The sequence below is a fragment of the Varroa jacobsoni genome, unplaced genomic scaffold (genome assembly GCF_002532875.2).
Source record: "Varroa jacobsoni isolate VJ856 unplaced genomic scaffold, vjacob_1.0 scaffold_1263, whole genome shotgun sequence".
In the NCBI taxonomy this organism is placed as follows: Eukaryota; Metazoa; Arthropoda; class Arachnida; order Mesostigmata; family Varroidae; genus Varroa; species Varroa jacobsoni.
This window is the reverse complement of record NW_019214165.1, coordinates 68,423-94,343: the sequence shown is the minus strand read 5'-3', so window position 1 is coordinate 94,343 and position 25,921 is coordinate 68,423. Positions and strand designations below refer to the sequence as shown.

The following is a 25,921-nucleotide window of genomic DNA, read 5'->3' as shown; positions in this document are numbered from 1 at the left end:
GAAGAAGGATTAGGCAAGTGAATGACGCCGCTCTGGAAAGAAATCGAGTTCGATGGCAATGTGGAGTAGGTTTGGTAGTACTTGCAAAGGGGTATCGGAAGCATTCGCTGCTATGAAATTCTCGCAGAAAACGGAACAATGAATACAGCCCACTATCTAGAGCCAAAGAGTCATGGAACGTGTGTACGGATTGTTGACAATCAAAAACACACGGTCTTGTTGCCTTACGACAACGTCAGACCTCACCGTCATGCCTCTATTACTTCTATGTAGATCTAGCAAGGATATTAGTCTCAGCCCACCTATTCTCCCGATCTAAGTTCGTATTATTACGGCGTCTTTCCATGCCCTGCAAAAGAACACTGGTGGGCAAGCATATTCCACTGCAGCATATCGAACTATCCCATCAAGGATGAGGTGTGCTGTACCAGATACTCCGAAATGACGAGAAATTGGGCTTTCCACCGATGCCCCTTCCTGGCGAAGCCTTTTTAGCTGTCGCTTTCAACATATCTAGATTGTATAATAACTTTGCGCAAGTGAAAGTGCCAATCATCACCTCAACATCAAACCGTCTAGAAGGCAAACATTTTATATAGATAACACAGCGAGCTCTATGATATACTCATTGTCATACTACTGCCATGACGGCTAGAGGCAGCACAGTTCATTTACAGGCAGCCTAAGTTATCGATAAGTAACGATAATAATAATAAAAATCGCGAGCGGCACCTATTCGGAGAGGAAGCAAATGAGAGGACGAACGTTCTTCTTTCAGCAGTTCTAATTCTATTCTAGTTCTGGTTTCTGTCGTGTAGCGCAGAGAATTTTACTGGTAAAATTTGCTGACTGTAGTTAGGTCGAATCCTGTTGTATGTACTATCAGAGAACAGAATGATAGTTAGCGGTGATCTTTTTTGCGGTTAGCTCGCTGGTCGGTTGGTCGACTAACGAATCGCCTTGGTCATGGCAACCTCATCACGTCTTCTCTTGCCTTCCAGTTAGCCGATTTTACAATGAATCGGCCGTACTGTTGCGGCTGTTGTTCTGTTGGACATCAGTTCAGATTCGCTGTCTGCAGTGCCCTCGTGTGTCCTGCTTCGAGCCATGTTCGCTGTGGTAATAAAAACGTTCAATGTAACTGCACACTTTAGCAGTTAGCCTAAATCACTGAATTCATCGTCGAGAGACGCTTATCTAAGACAGTCAGATAGTGCGTTCACACCATATAACCCGTGGTCGAACTCGTAAGCCTACATGTGTTGGGAGCGCCCACAAAAATAGCAGCGACTTTATCAACTTGCGATATTAGCTGAAGCTGCGGGCAACAGCGATAACAATGATGGAAACCGCCGTGGAAGCTATCGTGGATCGAGCAGCGCAAACAGACGGCATACAATTAGATTTTTGTTACATGTGTAATATAATGAGACATGTAAAATCTAATTGTCTAAGCGTCGGAATTTACACTTCTGTTATGTCTAAAAATTAATTCCCGAAGAACACGCTCCGTTTACTGCATCTGAGGTAGCCCAGAATCAAGCCCGAACGATACCGACAATGTTTAAGTCGATGCATATAGGAATGAAACCCCCAGCATCTATCCGTGACTTTGTTCAAGAATTAGCATGTAAACCATGTAATCCCCATAGACAGCAGAACTTTACATATGTCCCTAAGTTTTTATATAAAACAGGTACAGGAATGATTGGCAAAGCGCGAAATGGATGGTTTCCCTACGATCAAGCAGTAACTCCTATGAACGGTCCTATTATCACATGGTCTGAGTATCAAATGCCAGGAGACAAAGCTAAAATGTGGTCCTATCGTTATAAGATAATTATTAAAGCAGTAGTTGCCTATAAACGATTTACTTCGTATGGTTCTGAATTACAATCTCTTGTACCTATAATTCATCCGACACATGATCGGGCAATTGGAGGAATATTAGAAAAAATAAAACAGTAAATTTAATTGAATCCGAATTGTTTCTTTATTTCATCGCATGTATCAGTATATTCAAAATGTTTATAACTCTTATATTCATTTTTATTAGCTGGGTCTGGTAAATGAATAATTATATCAATACGACGACGTAGGGCGGTCCAGTTGTATCCCTTAAAATGGTACCATTCTTCGGGATGGGCGTTAGAGGTGATAAAGATCCATTCAGCAATGAAATTCGCAAAACTCCCTTTTATTGGAACTTTATAGGGATACCGATCAGCTATTTTCAAAAGCTCGTCATATTTGAGCCATCCGTAAAAGTCGTCCATTATGACAGCTTTGTAATACTTTGACGTAATCCGACACACCTGATAAAGATCTCTATATTAACCACAAAAGTCTCTCGGGGTAATACTATGCCCGAGAGACTTCGTGCGACCAAACAACTAAAATGGCCGACCCTCAACTCCGATTCAGACGTGCAGCTTGGACTTTAAATAATTACACAGACGATGAAGTTAAAAACCTCAAGATAAATGTAACCCTGTTTAGATATATAATATGGGGTTACGAAGTAGCACCTAACACTGGAACCAAACACCTACAAGGATATTGTGCATTAGAAAAACCTGCTACTATTGAAAGATTTAAAGTTCTTATTTCGGAACGTGCCCATGTTGAATTTGCTAAAGCTTCGGAAGAGAAGAACCGTGCATACTGTATTAAATTAGGCCATTTTGAGGAGTATGGTCGCATAAATTCTCAAGGGCAGAGAAATGATTTGTATAACGTTGTTGATACTTTATTAGACAATAAGGATGATTAAGTTGTTCGGTACGAGACTTAATAGGAAGTAAGGCTTTTACTCCTTAACGTAGGTCTACTCTTGTCTCTGCTGGTTGTCTGCAGAATACATGTTAGAATATTGGGACACGTTCTATTCTCCAAACAAAATGTGAACAAAGGCTGCTGCGTATGGTCACTAGCCGCGGTAGGCAAACAACAATGAGGTAACGCTATGCAATGGAACAGTATCCGCTGTTCGCAATCGCTTAACCTGCGGTGGTGTAGACGAACTGGCTTGTACCGGCAGGCAGGACGTTGCAAACAGGTCGCCAACAAACGCGGCAAATATCATGGTGCTCTCCAGAGATCATCCTGCGCGGCTACGCTCGCAGAACCGCGTGTGCGGGTTCGTCGTTGTCGGACCTGACTACACATCTGTATCCGGCTGTCACCACAGGCAACAGTTGTTGGATCAGGGCCAGGTTGTTTGTTGGCAGAAAATTATAAACGCTGGACGGGTAGAGAAGTGGGCAGAAAGCACTTATGGAAGTGGAAATCGGTAGCAATAGTTTTGCTTCCGCTGATGCCAGAGAAGAGAAAGACAGCTGGATCAGCCTGAAACATGATGAGCCTACGCGGGGGCCGAATGATCCAAAACTAATGGCACAATTGCCGGAACAAGAGTCCGTTACCCGACGGGTAGCCGGTCCGCGCGGAGATCCCTTAGAATAGTTGACTCATTTGTCAGCTGAAAAAGTGAATACTCAGATGAAGACCTTCACAGGAAAAAAGGCAAGGCATTATATAGTATTATCATCCTGTGCTGTCCGACACGATTTTCTGTAATATGTACGTGGACAAATTATTATCGCCGTAAAAATCGCCCAATATTATTAATAATAAGAAGAAGAAGAAGAAGAAGCAGCAGGCGACAATGGCTGCGAAAAGGCGCCGTGATGTGTTCCGAAACGAAGCTGTCGTCACTTGAGCTTTATTTATAATGGGCTATTCTTCAACGAAGCTACTTTTTGTAATAGTACTAGCGGGTGTCAGGTTATAGTGAGCCAATGGTATAGACAAGTTACCTGCCGTCGTTTCGAAGGAATACCTATCGCGCGAATGAATTGAAGTTCACTACATAATGGCTACGATGGTGGTACATCGAAATGGTACGTTAAATAGTACATTCGATATAAGCATTACCCGTTCGTCACTATCGGTAAAAAATTTACTCTACCTTTAATACCTACGAGGCCTTCCATAATTATTTCGTGCCCTTGTCCACAGACAATCTGCTCATTGCGTAACGTCGGGGCAACGACCTTTAACTAAATATATTTAAGTATCAATGTATACCTGTGCCAGCTACCTTGCTAAACCTGATGAGATCTGCCAACTTACTTTACCTTCTTATTTCTTCCATGCTTGAAAATGGCGGGAAATAAGGCCTGTATCTGGTTTAAGCGGACAGTTTTTCGGGTTAGGCAAACCTACATGGTATAAAAACAGGCGCAGCCATATTAGGTTTACCTAAATGAATGCTATCAGATGAATTGAATAGGTTAACTAAAAATTGAATAGCCGCACTTTCTCCTATCTCTCGGTGTCTTCAAAACAGGGACACAGCTATACAAAATATAGATATCATTCATTCCGAATTGAACTTGGTATGTTACTTGGATGGAAAGCTTGCGGGGCGTTTTTAGTGATGATAATGTTGTTTAGAAAGAGTACTACTAGCGTTTCAAGGCATCTTTTTCGCGTAGAAAGGTGAACACATAGCCTTGTGTTAGGACAAAAATCTCAGACAGGACTAGGATTTGCAGACAACCTGAAGGGTGCGTCCTTTGACGTTAGGAGCGTCGTTTTCCAGTATAGAAAAGTCTGCGAAAATCAACTACATTGTTTAGCTTATACAATCCTTAGCTCAATTTTCGTACGACTGCCCCTTACGTCCAATATTTCTAATGGATTATTTCAATAAACGATAATCCAACAAACCTAGTGCGGTCAAACGGGCACCCAAACTGTTAAACCTGCAATTCATTAATGCTATCCCCGTTAGTGGAATTTTAGAAAAAAGATTATTATATAACGGTACGCATATAAAGTATAACGAAATATTGTTAGATATAATAAACATTTACGAAAACAGTGAAAAATGTAAAATTTTTAAGAGCTGAAGCCGTTCACGGGAGCGGTATTTGTAGAAGTTTAGTTTCTATAGGCTGATTATAGGCTTGTAGTAACATGGGCACACAATTAAAGTTATGTTTGCTGTGATAAAATCTTCGGAAAATTTCCCACCTATAATCAATAGTCTGCTTTTTGTTAGCCCAGATTTCTAATCTGCCATCAACCATAACGATACCTTCCTATCATTTTGATGACAACGAAACCGCATCACTGTATGCAACTAGTTAACGACAAAGGTGAAAATTAAGCACTCAGCTGAGTAACTACTAATCACAGAAATATTGTTCAACTCCAGTATGGTTTATATAAGGACTTTCACTCTATAGGATTACTAATTCAACCTCAATCAGTCTACGGAAAGAATGGAAAAGAACACACGTGACGCTTCTACAGCGTCACGTGTGTTCTTTTCCATATGCATCATTGCCTTGTATGCAGTAGATCCGCCGGATAATATTTCAGGTTAGAGCGCCGCTAGTTCCCACCGTGTTGGTGTGGACACCTTCGATATGATCCTCGATTGTTTTTGGCGCAAGACAAGAAAGATCGAACACTAAATATTGGATGACTTGACAGAAACTTTTTTTTTTTTACTAATCTTACACATTTATTGAAATGAGCTATACTCGAGCTATAACGCTGTACGCAACGCGGTCCCTTGACGGAGATGACTTGACGGCCCTTCTCGTAGAAAGATGCTTAATGGTGAATATTAAACTAACGGCCCGAATTTTAGATGTGACCCGGTTCTGTAGTTAGAAGTTTCTCTTAGTATGTAATCAGTATGTACTGTAGCCTATAGGTTTTAGTAATGGACAAAAGTATCGATTTTGAAAGTCGCAGCGCAGATCGTGCTACAGGAGTCGAAGGAAAAATATCGCATTTTTTACGGTACTTTAATTCGCGACAAAAGTCTTTATTATCGAAAAATGCCAACAACTGTAAACCATAAAATTGAAAATATCTGGTTAGCTACGCATAGACGGTAGCTGACATTTGCGCCATCGTGCTCCGAGCTTTCATATATGTGTTGGCTGTTTTCTTCAAGGTCATGTCGAGTGAGCACCGTCAATTCTGAGAGGTCGAAGGGTATGCGCTCCTTCAGTGAACATTGAAAATAAGATTATCCATATAATCATTAACCCTGATATGGTCGCTCCTATTGTGATTAGCTTTGTCGATCTTGACTACTTAGAAATGGCGTGCCTGACTCAGCGGTAATTCTGGAACGGTAGGCTCCAAGTTGAGCAAGTCAATCATAAGGATGGAAATTCTCTACATATATGACAACAAACATTTCGTTATAGATAAAATGATCGCATTAATTGCTCTTAACTTAGATGATATACACATAATGTTTGTCAACGAAAACAACGTTCATTTTGATTGAGGAAGGAGTATTAGGCATAGCGTGAATATGGGCTAAATGCCATATCACTTCAGTGTGTAGAAGGGCACGAGATTTATGGTTCAAGTCGCTTAAGGGGACCACTGGATTAGATATGGTTTATTTTCGTGTCAGCTGGGGGACCTTAACGCACATAGTACGGGGGGACACATTCATTTACGTTTTACCCTGTCCATAGTAGACATAAACAAAAGTATTACGAGAATCTAGAGTGGTCCAGTTGTATACAACCTCTATTTTCGTTCCCATCAAGTTCTCATTGGGGTGTGATGAATAAATGACAGTCGCACGTAATTTTGCTGAAAGTCATCTCAGACGTTTGCTTTTTCTATCACAAAAGTAACTTTGTATTCCCAGACATTCTTATCGAAGTTTTCGTATTGTGAAACATCTACCTAGTAAACAAAGAATACGGCTAGAGTGGAATATCGTTCTTCTTTGTTTGATAGCACTGCATAGCACCTGCAGCGTCGCTATGATCCGCATGGCAGGATTTGGAAAGCTTGGCTCCTTCGTAGACCCTGATCCTATACAGCCTCACAAGATTCAATGTTTAGGTCAAAAGGTAAGTTGGGTTTCTTCTACGTTCGGTACTTTAGCTATTCGATATCGCCTCGTACGGGTCATGCTGAACCTATTTGGGTTTTCTTCCAACAAATTTATGAAATGGCATGTCAGGTATATGCCATAGTAACTACTTGCCAACGCTAAAATTCGAATTAACGATCAGAGCACGTTCATGGTTGACGTCGCCTCCTTTTATAAGTCAGTTCAGCAGTATCTAGTTTTGAACAACGTCCCGACGTTCCTACACTGAATGTTAGGTTACGAATTGTCCTTCACGGTGCTAACTATCAAAGAGGACAATTTCTATAGAGAAGCTTCGCGTATTCGGTACACATCGCACATGCTTGAGTTAATGATATAGAGTTGATATTGAGAGGGTTGCTCGAGTAAAGCTCGAACTTCAGCCTCATTGTGCGTATGCGTATACGATTCGAGGACAACTCTAAGTTCTTTTTAAGACCTGAAACCAAATCATTGACATTTGCCGCAGCGAATGAGGTGGGTTTTTACAAGCCCCAAAAAACTGTAGCTTACGTAACGTCATGTCCTGTCTAAAATTATCATTAAAAATCCCTTATATGACAAACGAAGCTGAACCTACCTCGGGCTGCCGTGCCTATTAGATGTTACCATGTTAGAAAATAAACTCACTCCAGCGAATTTGTCGTGTTAATAACAATGAGACATGAGTAATCAAAGTGGATCGCCAAGTACACAATTCCCGTAAACAGCTAGGTATGGGCAAGCTTCTTATAGTATCCGACAGGTAATACTTATTATCAGTAACACGTTGCTGTTCTGTTAACAACAAAAAGAATTGGCTGCCTTCGAACGTATGCGTGATGCAAAAGAAAGATGTTTTTAACGGTACGATCATAAACACATCTGACAGCCGATTTTTAGACTATATAATTCTGTCAGTTATGATGCTGTTCAGAAGATCATATTCGACACAAGTTAAGGTGAGTGCACAATTGATAACAACATGTAACGTTCTTGCGCCAAGTTCCAGGTCAAGCACAGCTGGTGGTAAATGAAGTAGTTCACACCGAGTTGTGCCGCGCTTATTATGCGTTCGCGAAGGCGTATTTACATAATGAGCAAACGCGCATGACGGACCAAATAAGGTACATTGGCGGTAGTTGGGCCTGTATGGCCAAAGAGTGCCAAACTCTGTTTTAATCTCAATTTGAGATGAAGGCTTTTGTTTGTTGTTGTCGTCGTCTGCTGTACTACACGCAGTCTAATGGTCAAGGGATCCACTTCTAAGAGCTCATTGGGTGTAAGGAACGCAATTACTTATTATTGCCTCTAACAATATTAAAAGCCTACATCACGTGACGCAGTTTATTCCGCTTGTTAGGTTCCGACCAGATACTGGGCCTCTTTGAGCGCTTATTGGATATTTTTGCTAAGCGCTAATACCTTTGACTACAATGAAAGTGCTCGGCGTAATTAGGTGTTCAATCTGAAAGGTGTGAAAGCGATCTCTAACTATAATTCGATGCAACAAATGCTCAAAGCAAAAAGAGCCGAGCCTTTTTAGGGGACCTTTTAGATTCTAGTGCAAACGATGCGAGATACATCCGGCTATATTTTTCTGCGTCCCAATTTGACAGCGGTGAACAGGGTTGGTATTCTTGCGTACGCCAAACCTAATGCTACTTGTAGCGTCCCGGCTCCGAACGCTTTTTCGCAGGGCGTCTCACACAAGGCTCATTTTCGAGTTTAACAAGTTTTCCTATTTTGTAAATCAACGACTCACATTGTTTCCGGTCGTAAATCTTTCGCCGAATACAACGTTTGATGGCAGGCTGTCTGCTATGGTTCATATTTTTACGGTATTTTATATCAAGTCGTGTGGTCGCGCTGACATGTGGCTACCGCATCCGTGAATTACAGTTTATTCCTCTTCTGTTGCAAAGACTTTTACAAACAGAGCATCGTATGTGGATCATTAAGAAAACGCTTCTTTACTAATTTATCAAACATGTAGAATGGATCAATCCTAATACTGTTTACGATGTTGTCTAACAGAAATATTAATATTTCTGTTAGATCTCATCTTTATCTTATTATATTATATTATAATCTCATCTTAGCATCTCCTTGTCCATTTCAGACCGCTTCTCCTGTTGGCGAAGTCGAAACGACTTCAGCGGGGCCGGCCTTCACTCTGTCCAGTGGCTCGTTGTTGCAAGCATCCTAGTGACGCAATCGGCGTCGTCGATGACTGTCTCGCCAGCATTCGTAGCGTCATCCTCACCAGACGGCGGTCAGATACTGCCAGTGCAACTTTCACAAATGAACTGCTCAGCGGCAATCGCCACCTGCCTGAAGAAGTCGCAGAATTGCCAACTTGTACATCACGCTTATACCCTTGGCTGCTCGAAAGAACTGCAGGGAAGGTTCGCGTCGTCCGCAAGGGTGCTTGCTTGTCCACTGTTTGGTGCTTCACTTATTCTTACATATTTTACATACATTTGTAAGCCAGTTACATATTCGCCCTTTATTAAACAATATACTTAATTTACTTAATCGTTAAACGCAAAAGGTCTTGTCCGCGACTATATGGAAATATATATGCTAACAACGCGTAAGATTACCATCTTACGCGTTGTTAGCCGATCTGTAAATACAAAACCTGCTTTCGTCTTCCTACATTGTTTGAGTCGCGGACTTGACCCCTATGATTTTTTAAATATATTCGAATTTTGTAAACAGTGAATATATAATAAAATCCAAAAGAGTATCTAGTGGTAAGGAAGCGTGTTCGCTAGCAACAGTCCAGCTGCTATAGAATAAGAATGATAACCCCCTACTGAACGACAACGCTAGTGAAGAACGACAATTGAATTAGGAGTCAAAATGATCTCATTGGGCAGTCTACTACTGTGACGTTCCGTAGCTGTTGCACACAGTGCGGACAACATCTCCCGGTGGCGTGGTAAATACTTAAGCCATTGGTTAAGAAAATCGTCGCTAAAATCAGACCAGGGAAACCATTAACCGAATGAGTTGTTCTTAGTTGGTTTGTTCTAGGAAGAGCGAACTTTGGTTTTACGAGTACCGATGCACACATCGTTCGTCGTTATATATATATATAGATTATATATATATAGATATATAGATATATATATATAGATACATTATATATATATATAGATATATGACCAAAAATATAGATTCTTTTACAATAGAAACTTTTCATCAAGAGAAAACTTGAGATGGAAAGTTGTCGGGTCCAATTTTTTAGTCGGTTAAACCTGCTTGCATTTGGAGTATATGCAACAATGTTTTTTGTACTTTTTCTTCCTACCAACGACATATGTATGTATATACTTTCAACGGCCGCTCGAGTAGGAATAATAGTGGCAGCTAACGGTTGTCTTGTGCTTGACCCTCGGACAGTGGCGCCTCACAGTTTCCGACTGCTGAGACTGCGAAGACTCCATTAAGGGACCTATGAGTTCTAGCTCGTGAGTACGCATCCTTCCCATGGGTCCCTCCGATTCGGCCTTGGTAGCATGTTTTCTCTTTCCTAACAGATCACTCCTTTCCATTTCAGACCTTTCTAAGAACCCAGTGTCTGAAGTTGTGTCGATCGTTTTATTGTCTCAGCTTCTCCCAGGAACTCAGTTCTTAAAGCCGTTTTTCTCATCTTTCAAGCTTTCGGAGTACTTTGATGTTGGTCTGGAAATAATGAAGAGCCCTGATTAAAAATTGAAGTGAGGAAAACGATGCTTTCAAACAACTCATAGGCCCGTAGTAAGAGGTCAATTTTTTAAAGTCACTTCGAACAATAAGCTGCATTGACAGGATTTAATCATTTCAGGGCTGAATCTTGTCAAACTGAATCAGAATCGTGTTAGATACGACGCAGGTTTCGTTGCTTCAGTCACAACCGGAGTAATCCTTATTCAGGATACTTGGGCAAATTATTTATTATGGAAGTACCTCTGTCAGCTATTACATGATATAGATAGTAGAGATTTTTTTTACAACAAATATTATAATCAGTAAACTACTTACAAAACACGAGTTCAAAGTGTCATTATCATAAAATCATACATCTTCACAATAAACACTAATCTGTGTAGTTTAGGGCTACTTGCCTGACACATTAAAGAGATTAGACTCTCGGCCTGACGATAGAGTATAGCGACTTTCAAGAAAAAGTTGCCAGCATGTTGAGAAGCAATGCCGTCGAAAGCAATTTTCGGCTAACGCTAATTAGGGTACCAGCCTCGCGTTGTGTTCGCACTGCCTAATTGTGAGGTGAATGGGTATTAACTGTGGATTCTCGTTGGAACGTTACTCTTCCTTTCGCAATAACGGCTCATCAAATGACGAGTTTTCGCTTAGTGTGCTTACGGCAGGTTAAAAGGTCGACTGGTTCATGTCTGTGAAAGGCATGCTTTGTCACTTTGGGGCGCGAGAGGTACGCCTGGTGCTTCTGCAGCGGGGCGAACCGTTGGTATTTTCAAGGTTACATAAAGCTCGTCAGCGTGCTTCTCATACTATTCGCGACCTTAAAGCGCAGTATTATACGGAGAAAAAAGTCGGTCTTGAGCTCGTGCCGCACGCTTATATCGTTTATTCGACTAGTTAAACCGTGGCGTAAGCCTCAACAGAGCTAGCCTATCTCGACACGGAACGACGGTGTAATCAGCGCGTTGCAATATATATATATATATATATATTTGCAAGTATTATCAAACATTTTATTTTACTCGCTAGAAACTCATAAGGTACGAAATAGGTACGGGAGGTCCGCCAGCCCTTTTCATGTCATTCCGTACTGATCGCCCTGACGTTCGAGAAGGCCACCTCAGGCACTTCAACTACCGAAACTTAACTCCAAAAAAAATCTAGCGCTATTTAATAGTAAATATGGATAAGACCGGATTTAGTTATGAAGCCGTAATCTAATAGAAGGAGGAAGGACATAATAGTATTTAGGCTTTGGCAGGACCTCATCCACAGGCCGCTCCAAGAATTTTGCCAAATATATATGTTCAAGTAATAGCTTACTAAGACTTTTAAGATTGTACGGTATATTCAACCTCGCGAAGAATGTGCTCCAGCTTTCAGGCAATATGACGCCTTCTTGCCTCAATGAACACTTCCCCCCATACGGCTGCTGGCGTTGCTGACATGTAGAATAATATTTATCTACATATATATTACTTTGGTTGATCTCATTCATAGCTAAATAGGCTATTTCCAGAAAATAAGCTTTCGAAAATAGATGAAGAACTCAAAAAAGTAACTCAAAGTCAAACGAACTAGTCGCTAAGTGTACGGCGTTTATATTTAGGGCTCATTTCAAGGGGACCCGTCTTAATTCTATCACCCATACATTATACACGAGCGTACCTGCAGCTGTGAAATGGAGTATTCCGTAAACGAGACGCGCTCATAATGACCTATCTCGACATCGTATCTGCTTGGAAGTCTAGTTGACTGTATAGTATAGCCAGAAAAATGTTTGTTATATAGTGTAGTTGTATGCATTTTCCTATCCCTAGCTAGCGTTTTACGGTGTAGAGATATAATCGAAGGGAAAATCAAATTACGAGAGATTTATCCTTCACAGTTCTTAGCCGCTATTGGATAGGTACCGTCCCTTCGAAGAGATATGTAATCACAGTGGCAAGATAGCTTGAAGAGAAATATATGCGTGCTCGAGAAGAATATAGAGTTTTTATTTTGACAAGGGAGTCATATATAGCGTTTAACGGTTCACTTATGATAACACTTCTGGTATATAAGTGGATATTGAAGGTGACTCAAGGGCACCGTTGGACTGCGTGGTTAACTAGCTTTATTAAAACTGTATGGAATAATATATTGTATATCCCCATTTGTTTGTAGAATTCAGCAGGATGAAAAGCTTTCCTATGCTCACCTGGTGCTTGGAAAACGTGGTAAATTCAGTTATTCAGGGATCTGGTATAGCTGGCCCTTTCCAACTGGATTTATATAAAAGAAAATATGTTCACTCTTAGAGAGTTAAGAATTACTGCATACTGCCATTTTAGACGTTTAGCTTCTCTGACAATATCATTCGACTCATTTAGATCTGGTGGCTTTCCTTTTAGCCGAACGAATATTCGACTGTACAGATACGCTTTGAAGAAGCATTGATGCCGTATTGTAAGGTGTACATGTCGACATGAGACTAAAAATCTGGCAACTGTTTTCCATCTGTTTCAATGTGTTGGTCTGATATATCAGGTTCGAATGTAAAAGTTCAGAATATTAAATACATCATATCTGTTCCGACAACATCGGTTTCAATGTGTATTTGTGTTGTGTTGTTTTGATTCCAGAACCGTGGAAGGACTTTGCCTCGACAAGTGTCGATTGTCACTAATATCACTGTCGTCAATTATCGAAGGCTACGAGGTAATCACGTGTTCGTGCGCTCGTGGCGACAAGGAGTGTGCGAGTATGCGGAACATAGAAAACTGTTGGCCAGAGCGGCTTGACTTCAACGAGAGCGAATTTGAACGGAAGCGCGTCGATTTCGTGCAGCAGCGGCTCGACTATAAGCATAGGCTGGGCGAATACCAACAAAAACATGTTCAGGCGGCGGCTACGCATCTGCAGTTCGTCGAAGAACCCCCCTACAATCCACAGGTGTCCTGTGTTGAGCGGCATCGTCTATGTAGGGAGAACGGCCTTTGTCAACAAGCGTACGTGCAGTATGGTCATGCGTGCCGATCAACCATTGAAAAGACGTCTGAGCCATGCTCAGCACAATGTGCGGCCAGTGCACGCGTTCTCTATTCGGTATCAGATGGTGGTTATTTCGCGTGTATCTGCGACGCGCAGACGAATGATCCTGAAGGCGAATATTGGTGCCGGCGGCAGAAGCGCCTCATCGCCGTCAAGTGCTTCGGCTTTAAGCGAGCTTTCACGTCTGGCGTCGCACTGCCTGTGGCGTTAAGTCCAATTCTCGCATCGATCGTCCCCGTAGGCTTTGTGGCATTGGTCACTATGGTAATCGCGCCATATCGGTAACAATCGCCTACAAGCCTTGTGCGGCCGCGTTTTCATGCGTCGTCGAACGTCGTGATCAATACTGCTATTGACCAGCAAGCAGTTGTTTACCTATTTTTAACAGCATCATCACAACGGCTACTGCTAATATTGACTCATGTCCTTCTTAACATCGCGCAGTTCGATAGCAGCATCTTTAAGCTCATTTCTGCCACCAAAATGACCGTGACGATAATAGTCATAATAACGACGATTCGGATATTGATGATAATGGAGCTGCTAAAAACAAAATCTGATTTCTTCAGCTGTGCGTGCTTCTTTCTGGTTTTCCGGACGTGCGGCCCTCGTAACAATTAGTGCTCTTAACTGAGATGAAGAGTGCGCGTATAATGCACACGTATTTGTAGACAACTATTACTAGGATTACTACTGTCGGCGCCCGCTGAGCGCGGTTTATCAAGCGGAAAGACGCGACGAAGCAAAGAAGCTCATCTATTTAATTTATACGGATCTTACAATACTGAGACAGATAACATGTTGCACCGAATGTATACAACTGAGTAATTAGTAACGCTTGCTACTGACGATGTACTTATCTAGCGAGAAAAACAGACGCCAACCGTAACAAACAACGACAAAGACGCAAAAAAAAATTGGATATCTGACCAACTGATTGAAACGTTAGCGCATCGAAAACTGACATCTCAGTTCAATCAGTAATTATTACTATTATATTAAGACCGATGGTAGAACGATTTACATTTTTGATCCTTGTAAGCATGATGATCACGCATGCATGCGTGTGTGTACTTTTTGCTTACAATGTGCATCATTTCTATATAAGGTCTAAAAAAGAAAGACCCTTTTCTATGAACGAAGAAAGCTGACATGACACAGAACCTAACTGACCTAAATGGAAAAGATTTATTTAGCGACAAATAAGGACGTTATGATCGTACGAAGTGGAAGTAAATTGTTAGGATAAAATTGGTCCGCACAAAGATGGCTAAGCTTCTAGACAATACTTTTATGACTACTATTACTGCTATTATTACTATCAACCCTAAACCAGATCCAATTTTGTCGACTTTTTTTAAACTGTATAATCATTTTTCATCGCTGTTACCAGTAAGACACTCTTGACGCGACAAATTAAAATAAGAGGACCTGAACCTAACCTTAATGCAAGTGTACTTGACAACTCACTGAGATGGACATCTCAGTGCCTAGATTGTACATAAATTATTAATATTGTGGTATTTCTAGACGGGTGAAATCTGTAACATAATGCAAATCGAATAACACCAGGTTATTTGTATTGAATATTTGAACTTTTTCTTAAATTTTACTGTACAGTGCCGTAGCCACAAGTATCATCCAACAATTGGAAATAAATAGCATTTTAAACTCACATAAAAAAGAAAAAAAAAAAGAGCGAGATTGTCAGCAGCTGAATTTGCCGGTTGTCGATGCGTCCTGCCCCCCGCTTTTATCTAGCATCAGCCAGCAGATGCGCCACGGCGCGCATACGGAACGAACACAACTACAGACAGAAAATGTAGTGAAAATGCCTGTTATCAGATAGGAACGTAGATAATGAGTACCATTTTATCATAGAGTTACTAGGTTCTATTCGATACACAACCGTTGCAAAGACCCGCTCCCGGACTTGTTCTGTTGAAAAGAAAGAAAGTTTTTAAATCGGGTTACGTATGTTTACTGGGACACTTCTTGGCTGGCTGGGCTGTCGCTAGGATGCTGCTGAGGTAACTAACGGTCGTCGGAACGTCTGCAAAACTCCGAGCGCTGCCTTAACTAGGCGCAGTCGTTGGTGAAAAAAAATCACTTTTTCAATTCGACCTTGTGGCCAACCCAGAATGCTGAATGTACAAAGATTCTCAATCAGATTTATCAATCGAGCCTCGACTAAAACTCGAATAATGGCGTCTAATTTAAATAATTGGTTGTATCTTTAGAACTTGTAATTGTGTCTTAGGGGCCGCAGGACCCTGTTACGGCCCGCGTTAGAAGGCTGATAAAACATCGTTTAGCTGTCGTGTGATTTGCAAAGAGGAAATTCAAAACTGGGTTACGCGCTTTGGTTCCGTCCAATAGTGGCTTTAGTCGAATAGCGCAGAGCAACATTTCTAAAGAAGGCAAGTGCAAAACTAATCTTTGGAGTAGCGAGAACTCTACATCAAAGAAACACTGTTGTGCATCGATAATGAGCTGAGCCGTATAAACCAGATGCAGACCTCGACGATCGAAGCTCAAAATGTGTTGCTATGAGCAACCGGGGAGTCAGATCGAGTTAACTCATTTAGACATGGACACGCGTTGCCTAAAGCAGAGGATATAGATCTCGATAGTTACGGGTACTCGAGTGCGAAATATACATCAGCAGTGACTGAGGAAAGTTGATTGTGTTCAATTGTTCATAGAAACTTTAAGAGACTGCAGATATTATCCTTCTTTTCCTCCTTTTTTAACCCTCAAAAATTCCAACAGTGAACCTATGGCCATCAAATATCCTCCGGTATCTCTCACAATATTTTGGGCAATACCTCTGACATGTCTTTCTTTGTTACTGGGAATTTTACGGGATGTAAGCTTCTAATGTAAGCCGGCATATTTGATGATACTATACCGAAGTCAGGGAACGTAAAGGCTAACAACTCAGACCTTGCCCAGTCACGCTGAGTCCACTGTACTCAGAACCTGTCGGAGCTTGTATCGCAATACTGTAAAAAAAAAAAATCGTATCGACCTGAAGATTATATTCTGTAGAGAAAGGCTAGTCATTTTTTTTTTATCTAGTACGCTCAAACCTATATATTGTATTGTGTACACAAATTGTGCACTTCAAACGTCATTGTTTACTTCGCAAGCGATATACTAGCCAGTATTCTCGACGATCAGGCTCCGTTTTGTGTGCATTTTAAACCGGCTATAAGATCAGAACGCGTTCCATTCCTTACGAATTGGACAGTGTACGCCGGATTTGTAGCTTCTCTGTAGCAGTCTTTTGATATATGCTAACATTTATATATATACACACATCTAACTCCTTAGTATCTGTCAAGCTGTTTCTCAGTAGCCGAGTGAGCTTTCCTAGATCAAATCTTTTTTTATCAGACAATATACTGTTTTCAACCCGAATTTATAACGTAATGTAATGAGCAACAATTAGATATAGTTTTTCGAACTTGTTAATAATAGAGCTAATAGAGAAGCCGTTATAATAAATCGATTATAGTGGACTCCACTGTACGCCGGATTCATCACTTCATTGTACAATTAGGGTGCCTGACGTCATTCATCTGACCGACCAAGATTCCGTCAATAGAGCCATAAAAGGCCCTCCAAAGCATCTTTTACAATTGGTACAATGATCAAAAACAATGAAGATAAACATTTTACCGTCAGCAATGTAATAGCTTTTTTGGCTCCTTTCGATTCATCTGTGGATCATTAGTTTTTTTTGAGTACGGATACAATGCTGTTCACCAAAGTACGTGCGCTCCGATTATAAATAACGTACTACGAGCCTTTGTGAAGTTTGTGTATTTGTTGCTAGCGGATATTAGGGCTGATGCGTTGTTTTTAAACATCCGCATATAGTGAAACACACAATGCATTCGGGAAAACTCTGATTGTTTTTACTTTGTAATTGTGAAAATGGAAGCTTCAACAGGATTTTAGATGATAGGCTTTCGTTTCGTTTCGTTATCGTCGTCATTTAGATATAAGAAGCAGTAACTTAGCCTGTAAATGAATCGAAATGTAGAATCAGAAGGAGGACCTTTACGTGAAAAGGTTCTCGTGTTACGCTATGTATCCTCTATACATTTGAAAAAGGAAACCACTATAAACTACAGGAATTTTCTAGCTGTTTTATTTAACAGTCATCGAACACCCCAACCAGTGGACAATCCAACAATAAAAGTTATCCCAAAGAGTGTTACAAGAGTAATTCTGACGAATTTAATAAAAACTAAAGCATTATGATAGTTTGGGTGAAGACGACGATCTGATGGCAACTATGCACAGTCGTCTGAATCCACTGCAAAAAACATCTATACCACTTTAGACCAAATAGTACATTCGGCAAATACTCTGGAATATTTTGGGTTTATAACACAGGAGAGATATGCACTGTCCCTGGTTTTGTAGAATCAACGGATAACGGACGGAACTACAACAATGGTCGAGAAATACGCTCAATACTGCACGCTTGTCCATGAGAGTTTCCATTCCGCAAGCGAGCGATGACTTCACTTCACGAATCTATGAACGATGTAACACTGATTCATTAAATACGAAATGATGAGGCACGCATCATCTGGAGCTCGTGTGTTCCAAATGCGATAAAAAATCTACCTGTTAAATTGTAGGAAACATTTCAATATTAGTCTCATTAGGCAGGGTAGCACCAAGCGCAACATTGATTCTATTTAGTTAAAATCTATTTATTTAGCGTAACAAAATAGAAAATAAAGCATACATATCCCTCGACTCTGTTCAAAGATATGATGATAAAGCGAATTTTGAAAGATGGAACTATTATGCAATACGAAATTCTGGAAACGTACACACACGATGGCCCTCTCAGAACCCGCTTCGTTTAGAATCCGATTGAAAATCTCAGCAGCATTAAAAAAAATGCTAATTCTCCTATGTAATAATAGTGAATAATATAATGTTGTCCATTTCTTCTTGATACATCGATGAAATTGTTTTGTGCAAACGGTACGTGGTTCCTAAAAGGTTTCCTAGCGGCTAAAATGAATATATGCTCCCACTGTATTGACCGTTCCGTTTTTAGAGTCAGGACCTTTTTCTCCCCTACAATTCCCGCAAGGCGTCGCCCCTAGGGATATATATAACAGCTGAATTAAGACAGTCTTCAAGTTGTCAGCGTGTTTCAATGATAGTTTTGATGCCGATTGGCGGTCACGGCGACGTGAGCTGATATTAACAACTTGAAGGAACCACTGAGTCTCATATGAGAAGCCTATGATTGCATGATTGTATGGTGAGTCCGTCGCCATATCTACTTGGTAGCTGTGTTAAAGATATCTTTTTCCTTAAACGTTGCTACCAATCTCTCGTCATCTATTTTAGCGGAGGCAGTACAGACGTTGGGAACGATTCTAGAGAATTAAGCATTCATCTGATGCTCATCTAGAAATTATTACTTTGAGACATTAACTAGAATTTTTGAACTAGGCTAGACATCTACTGCACGTAGAACTTCACGCGTTTAAAAATATACTTCTTAACTCATTTTCAAGTGATAGAATCTGTATTTAAACAAAACGGCTACGGCTGTATAATAAGCAGCATAAAAGCCGAGAAATCTCCCTACCGGCTTTGAGAGTATTGCTTGGTGAAAAATCTGTGGCTTTCTGTAATGAGCTGCGGATATCGTAGACCACTTTCGGCTACTAAGTAAAATAGCTTTTCTTTTTTAAGCTGCAATAAAAGAAGCGCTGCGTTTTTTGGTAAACATACATTGTCATGGGTTCGATATAGATGTATTTTTGTGTACAGACTATCTCTAACTAGCCCGGAATCGTGCAAATAGAACCTATCTTAGTTTAGCAATAGACAGCTATAAAGAAGAATAGAAGGATACTTCATAAGTCTTACCATATAACAAGAATTAGATGACAATACGTTAAGGATGAGTTATCCACATAGATCTGCTATTTAACACATGCAAGAAACAACTATACAAAAGGAAGTTGTTTTTCAATAAGTGAAATGCCTCTTGTGGAGGAGGCACCAGTGTCTACTGGGAGTTAATACAGCTGGTTTGTTGAAAACACCATTTACTTTGGCATGTAGAATCGTGGCTAGCGAAATCACTTGGATATGCGTATGCTATGAATATATGAAATAGTTCTTGGCTGCATTTTGAGAAGTTCAACTTCAGGAACCATAGACCAGAGATCAGATCCACACCTTCCCTAACGGCAAAGTGTTTCCTCTTCTGTCGATCAATAAAAGCCAGCTGTAGTTAGCCACAAGCGTAACAATACGATCTGGCGAACATTTTAAGTACATTTGATTTCTCTACCTATCGCTCCATTTTGTAATCGTTCAGTCTTTCAACCATCAAGAGCAACACTTTACCCCTAGATATGCAATTGTCTTATGAAATATTCCATGGTGAAAGTAGAGCGAATGGCAAGCCTAACTCGCGAAGTAGATATAACTGCTGCGGCCGTAAAGCTCGCAGCTACTTCTTGACTACGAGTCGGTCGAAAAGATGCTGCTCTTCCTTGCTGGGCGGCGGCCGTTCATCGTTTAAATTTCGCGAACCACTTATTTCTATCGAGCAAAAAGAAAGGAAATAAGGAATTCATCGTGATCTAATCTTTTTAATGGAAACACCGTGGCTATATGGCTATAGCAGCTTACAGGCAAGCTACGATGCCTGTGCTTACTCTGTTGTAAGCCGGTAACACGTGTAGACGATCTAAAATGCAATAGAACGACATCTATAAGGCACCTCGAATAACGGACACCGATGCATATTTATTCCCTCTACATGGTGCATTCTAAAGTTTCGGTAAACGGCATATTAGTTCGCCTTTTTGCGCTCGCTTCGGTAATATTTTATAGAAAATCTTCCTTATTGTTATTCCCGACCATGGTTTAACACTTCAACACATTGTAGATTTCGTTACCTGTTTTGCAAGCAATTATATTTCTATTTTCTTGTAGCCCGCATACGTATTCTCAATCGTGCTTCATCTACAAGTGACTATTTCACTACCTGTTCTTCAATTCATCGTATTAAGAAGGTACAAGAAGCCTCTTTAGATAACCTTCTGTCTATCCTGCACGTGTCCAATCAAAATTACTAGGGCTTAAGTACGCGATATTCTTAATCCGCCATAGAGTTGATCTCGGGCTATGAATGATGAGTAGTCACATAGAAGGGGTCTCTACCGCCGTAACCGCGTCCACCATATTTAGCCGTAAGTATACTGACGACCCTTGTGGGCAGGTACCGAGCGCCGATGCCGGACGTAACATAGAAGTGTACTCTTTCTGTATTAGATTTCATGTACATTAACGAAACGATGATAATTTGGAAGCTCTCCATGAGGATCATATGCTTGATGCAATCCTCATTTGGTGTAATAACAACGAAATGTTCGTATCAGAGTGGCTTATTGTGCCGTCGTATCTTCAAGTCAACCATATTCCTTATCACCTTACACTGCTCCATCGCAAAAAATCCATCGCTTAGCTCTCACAGTTGACGAAATTAAGTATTATCTAAGTGGTCCGGGGGTCAACCTCACTTGAAAGATATTTTTGAGTTGTGTCATAATTTATGCGACAATATCATAGTTAGAACTTTTATCTCTTATTCTTATTATATAATAACATATCGATGCACTTTAGAAAAAGAATGCTAGGTAGGACGCTTTCAGCAGGTTCGCTGAAGTAATGCCACCGAGTAAATTGTATGAGACAGGTGATATGGATATATTGGAACGAACATCCGCGCGCTAATGAGCATTTTGCGTAGCCAGTGCGTAGTTCAGTGAAATGGATCGCTCCATACTTTTACAAACACCGGGATCATTCACCGGGAAAGGGCAATCGGATATTTATTTAGCAGAAGCTATTTATTTGAATCTATTGGGTATTACAGGAAATACTAGAGCAGGAAGAGGTGTATTGCAATGATAGACAAAATGTAGGTTGAGTGCTTAGAACCGACCTTCGTGAGAATAGTTTTTCCTTCTGTGAATAAATATCTAGACTATATCGTATATGTTTTAGAATAAAGATAGACACAAAAAAATGAAAGGCTGACAAAAAAGCCTACCAGTCATTGACGATTCGACGTAAAGGTTAACGTCAGGTATACCCTGGTAGATGTCCCCTTGCTTCTTTTACGGGTAAATAAGCGTCACTATGTAAATGAGTGAAAAAGGTACTTTTTCGAAAGACCTCAAACTTCGCGTAAGGTAAGATAAACTTCCGCGCACCATATGAGCATTATAAGTCCAAACTAAGACCTTCGACAGAATTTCAGACCAAGTCCTTTTATGACAACGATGTTTTTCTTTAATGAGAAATGTTTTTCTTCAAAATAATCTTTTGCCCAAACTGCCAAAAACTGCTTTCATCACTTCTAATTATTCTTCGTAATCATGAAAATGTACCCTGAAGCTTTCGTTAGATAAAAATGTAAGAAGTTACCATTCTTACATAACCCCCATAGATAACCTTACATAATTAAGTAAATCAGCTGTAATTCGTTGTGTCTTACCGTGAAGTATAAAGGTAGTGTGAAGTTACTCTGCTGATGAAAAGTCTAAATAGTCGCTTATCACTCCTAAATAAATCCAGCGATGGGCTGCACTCTGCAGTTGGCGATGCTTGGCTGAAGGTGTTCCGTGAATTTAGAAGTGAGGTCTTATTACATTGGATACATGGAACTTGTTTCTCAAATGCAGAAGACCTCACATGAAAAAGAGAGCGTAATAGCTTTTTCTTTTTGTCGCAATAGGACGAAAAGGAAGTGCTCAGAAGAACAAGAAAACACGAATATGGAACTCACGAACTATATATACGAATATATATATATATATATATATGGGAGTCATGAGGAAATATCAAGGTTAGAATAAAAAAATAGCGTTTCTTGTTGAGAATCAGCACTCAGTGGATCAAGCTTGTGAATCACCAGGGTTAAAGCGCTAGATGTCTTGAGGATTTGGAAAAACACAAAGCGAAAAGGTTCTGAGGTTAGCAACACTTCATTATTGGCGCAATTATTTATTTAGAAGTTGAAAATCCCCTCCAGAGGAGATGATTGCATCGCTGTGATCATGGAGGCTCGTTAGCAACAATAGCCCTAACCAATTTACTCTTTGTCGGCTTAATATAAGATTACTTAGAACAGTGCAATCAAATCTTAACTGAAGATGAATCAAAAAGTAAGAAATAAGTTTCTGATCAGCTCAGTCCAAAACAGATAGATATACTAAAAGCACAACTATTATTAGCAAGAAAACAACCGCCCGGAGCGCACTACAATCATGGAAAGCACACGAGTCAGCACGTGCCGTCCAGCAGAGAAGGATCAAGCAATAAAACGGCATCGAACAGAAAATGAAGCGATTGCGATTACCGTGCCGAAGCTGATGCCCATAAACGCAATAGATATTACGGGAATTTGTTTTGAAGAAATACTGCACACAAAGAGAGATCATCAATACTGCTAGGTATGTCGAATTCGAAAAAAGCCTTAAAAATATGTAACGTGGCGTTCGACGGAAGTACGTGTCATCAGTCGATGATATGGCACGATCTTACCGCCAAGTTTTGAATCCTGAGTTTAAACAGAATTAAGCAGGCGTTGTAAAATCCGTACACCTCCCTTGAATGGCATGCATTTTTTGAATAAGGCTATCAATAACTAAATTCGGTATGATAATACAAATCAAACGTTAATATGTAGCGATTAAAGAGGCTCTAGAGAACTAGTTTCAGTATGTAGACAATAACGGCGGTGCATCTCTCTATATTTCGAATTTTACATCCAGCATCGCCATTAGGCATTACATCTAACAGCTGACCTTTAGCACGAAACGAAGTTTGTTTATGTCCGGATTTGTACCTAGGCCACAATGTGTCCCTAGGATTAGCAAGTAAACACCTTACTCATTAAGCTACCATGGGGACAGGGGAATAAATTCAACATGTGTCGAAATATCCTAGCTCGGCTTCAATTTAAGAATTTAAAAGTTGTTTGGGTTTTTGACTTACTAAACAACTTCGGGTAATCTAATGTATTTACAAATGGATAACTAAGAAATAACATAAGCTGGTTATAGCATTTTAGTTAACCTAACGCATTGAACATGGTACGAAGAGCTTTTGTTTACGGCTAAATTAGTTACGACCCGATCGATATTTTATTGGGAGGACGAGCCCAGCAGCTGGATGTCCAAGAGAGCAAATGTGTATAGTAATCGCCAACGGAAAATGATCCAAACAGATGATCAGAGATAGAATGGCTGGGTTGGTGAAGACAATTTCCTCATCACCCTATTACGACTGGATTACGAGACACTTGCTGGTAAAGCCAATATCGCCAGACCTCAATCCACCTTAAAGGTTTACCACTGAAACTGCATTAGCGTGCGGACGATAGCCTACTTTTTCTAAGATGCCCCAGGAGAGAAATCCATCAGTCAACGCACAAAAATAGCTCGTGGTGTTAAAAAAGTACCTATCTTACAGTAATTAAACTAGATAATCTGACAGTTAACATGTGAACTTCTTTAGGTTAGATGATCTTCATCTAGACTATCTTATTTTTTTTTTTAACTAGTCCTTGCGCGAGTCCCTTTAGAGCCCTACTTTCTATTGGAATTATCAAATAAATATTCCTGTCGTAGCCAGACTGGTTACTCACATACCCTCTAACGATACTTGCTGTTGCTCTACTATGAAATCGCCCAAAAATTATTAGCAAATAGAGCAAGGTTCCATAAAATTTCGCGTAGCGAGAGATAGTGTGCACAACCAAGCCTGTTTATCGACAATGTAAGACTGCATTAGTCCGTTGAATTGCTTCCGCCCTCGTGATCGCTCAGATTCAACTGTCGATTGGAACGTCTCAGATACTTGCGATATACTATATATGGCACCATCGTACACATGTATCGAATGGTAGCGATCCTAGTTACGATAGCAGTCAGAAGTAGAAATAGTGGGTGCAAACGCCCGTTAAGGTTCGACGGGCGGACATTGCATCGTCCGTACGATGTAAACGGTTTAGCTAGTTCACAATGTTTTTTTGTCGACAGTGCATTCCCGTCCTGCCTGACATCCGGAAAAGTATCCTCACGCTACCCAACTCTGCTTGGCTCGTCTAAACTTAGTTGAACTTAGAATATGTGACAGGGAGGGAAATATGTGTAATATACAGAATTAGATCATTGGTGGCAAGTCAACGTCTTTGGCTAGTCATCGTATACTAATAACTCGTTTCTTTTTCTAAAAAAGAAAAGCATAACAACTAAAAAAGATTTTCGGAGCGCGTCCTTCATAACACAGACATTATATTTACCTATTGATTAGAATACGATCATGAGATGTGGACCCTGCAGGTCGCCCCAGTTATCTTGGGCATCTGGGTGAAGCATTTTTTAAAGAGCTAGTTGCCAATGAAAGCTGTGCTTTTGCGGCTGACGGTTAATGATGATAATCTGCATAATGGCCACACGGTGACTACAGTTGAGACTAGTAACAAGAAGCAGGCCAACAATATATGCTATTCGCGAGGAGATCACCTTGCGCACTTGGATAAGGAATATTTGTTGCAAAACTTAAATTATAAAAAAATTGCCAAATACGAAATTTATTAATAAATGCAGTACACTCAAAATATTAGTTCCAGAATTTACCCACTAATAAAAAAAATCAACACCCTAGTATTAATCAATGACAAGAAATATGCACATTTTTTATATACATATGCCTGTGCTATAGACCCTCCTATTATGTGGGTTCAGAAGTTATTACCTGAAGCGTTCGAAATTCTATCTATCTTGAAGCTACGGTTTTAAGTTTATCTAATATCTATGATGGAGGTCAGTTTTCTGATACGCAACGTCAGCGCATCACCGGACATGTAAAACACGCTCTAAACTTACTAAATTTAATGCCCTGTGTATATTTCTAAGCTTTTCATGTTCAGTTCCCACCTTCAATGTATATGGTGGACGCACAGCGCGTTAGGGGAGAACATTACGTTCGTGTAGTCCACCAAATATAGCTCCAAATATAGAGACCAAAGTGAACCTGTGATTAGGCCAGGTCTAGCAAGCTAGATCGCTACAATCACTCTGGCTGTATCCTATTCATTGCCCTTAGTCTATTCTTTTCTTTGAATATTGGCGAAATATCTATAGGGAGTTCCTCTTCTAGACTATCAAGTTAGAAGTAGAAGCTGTCTTTCCTGTTCTC

The 25,921-nt window shown here is 40.4% G+C and overlaps 1 protein-coding gene across 1 annotated transcript in view; it reads left to right on the top strand.

Annotated features, from left to right (window-relative positions):
• The window catches only part of LOC111268176 (uncharacterized), a 59,926-nt gene extending 40,505 nt beyond the window's left edge, over window positions 1-19,421 (top strand). The window contains exons 2-3 of the mRNA XM_022846980.2: window positions 9,027-9,312; window positions 13,240-19,421. Of these exons, the coding sequence (XP_022702715.1) occupies window positions 9,027-9,312; window positions 13,240-13,933 (980 nt within the window). The 3' untranslated portion in view covers window positions 13,934-19,421. The remainder of the gene's footprint in view (window positions 1-9,026; window positions 9,313-13,239) is intronic.
• The last annotated feature ends 6,500 nt before the right edge of the window (window positions 19,422-25,921 follow it).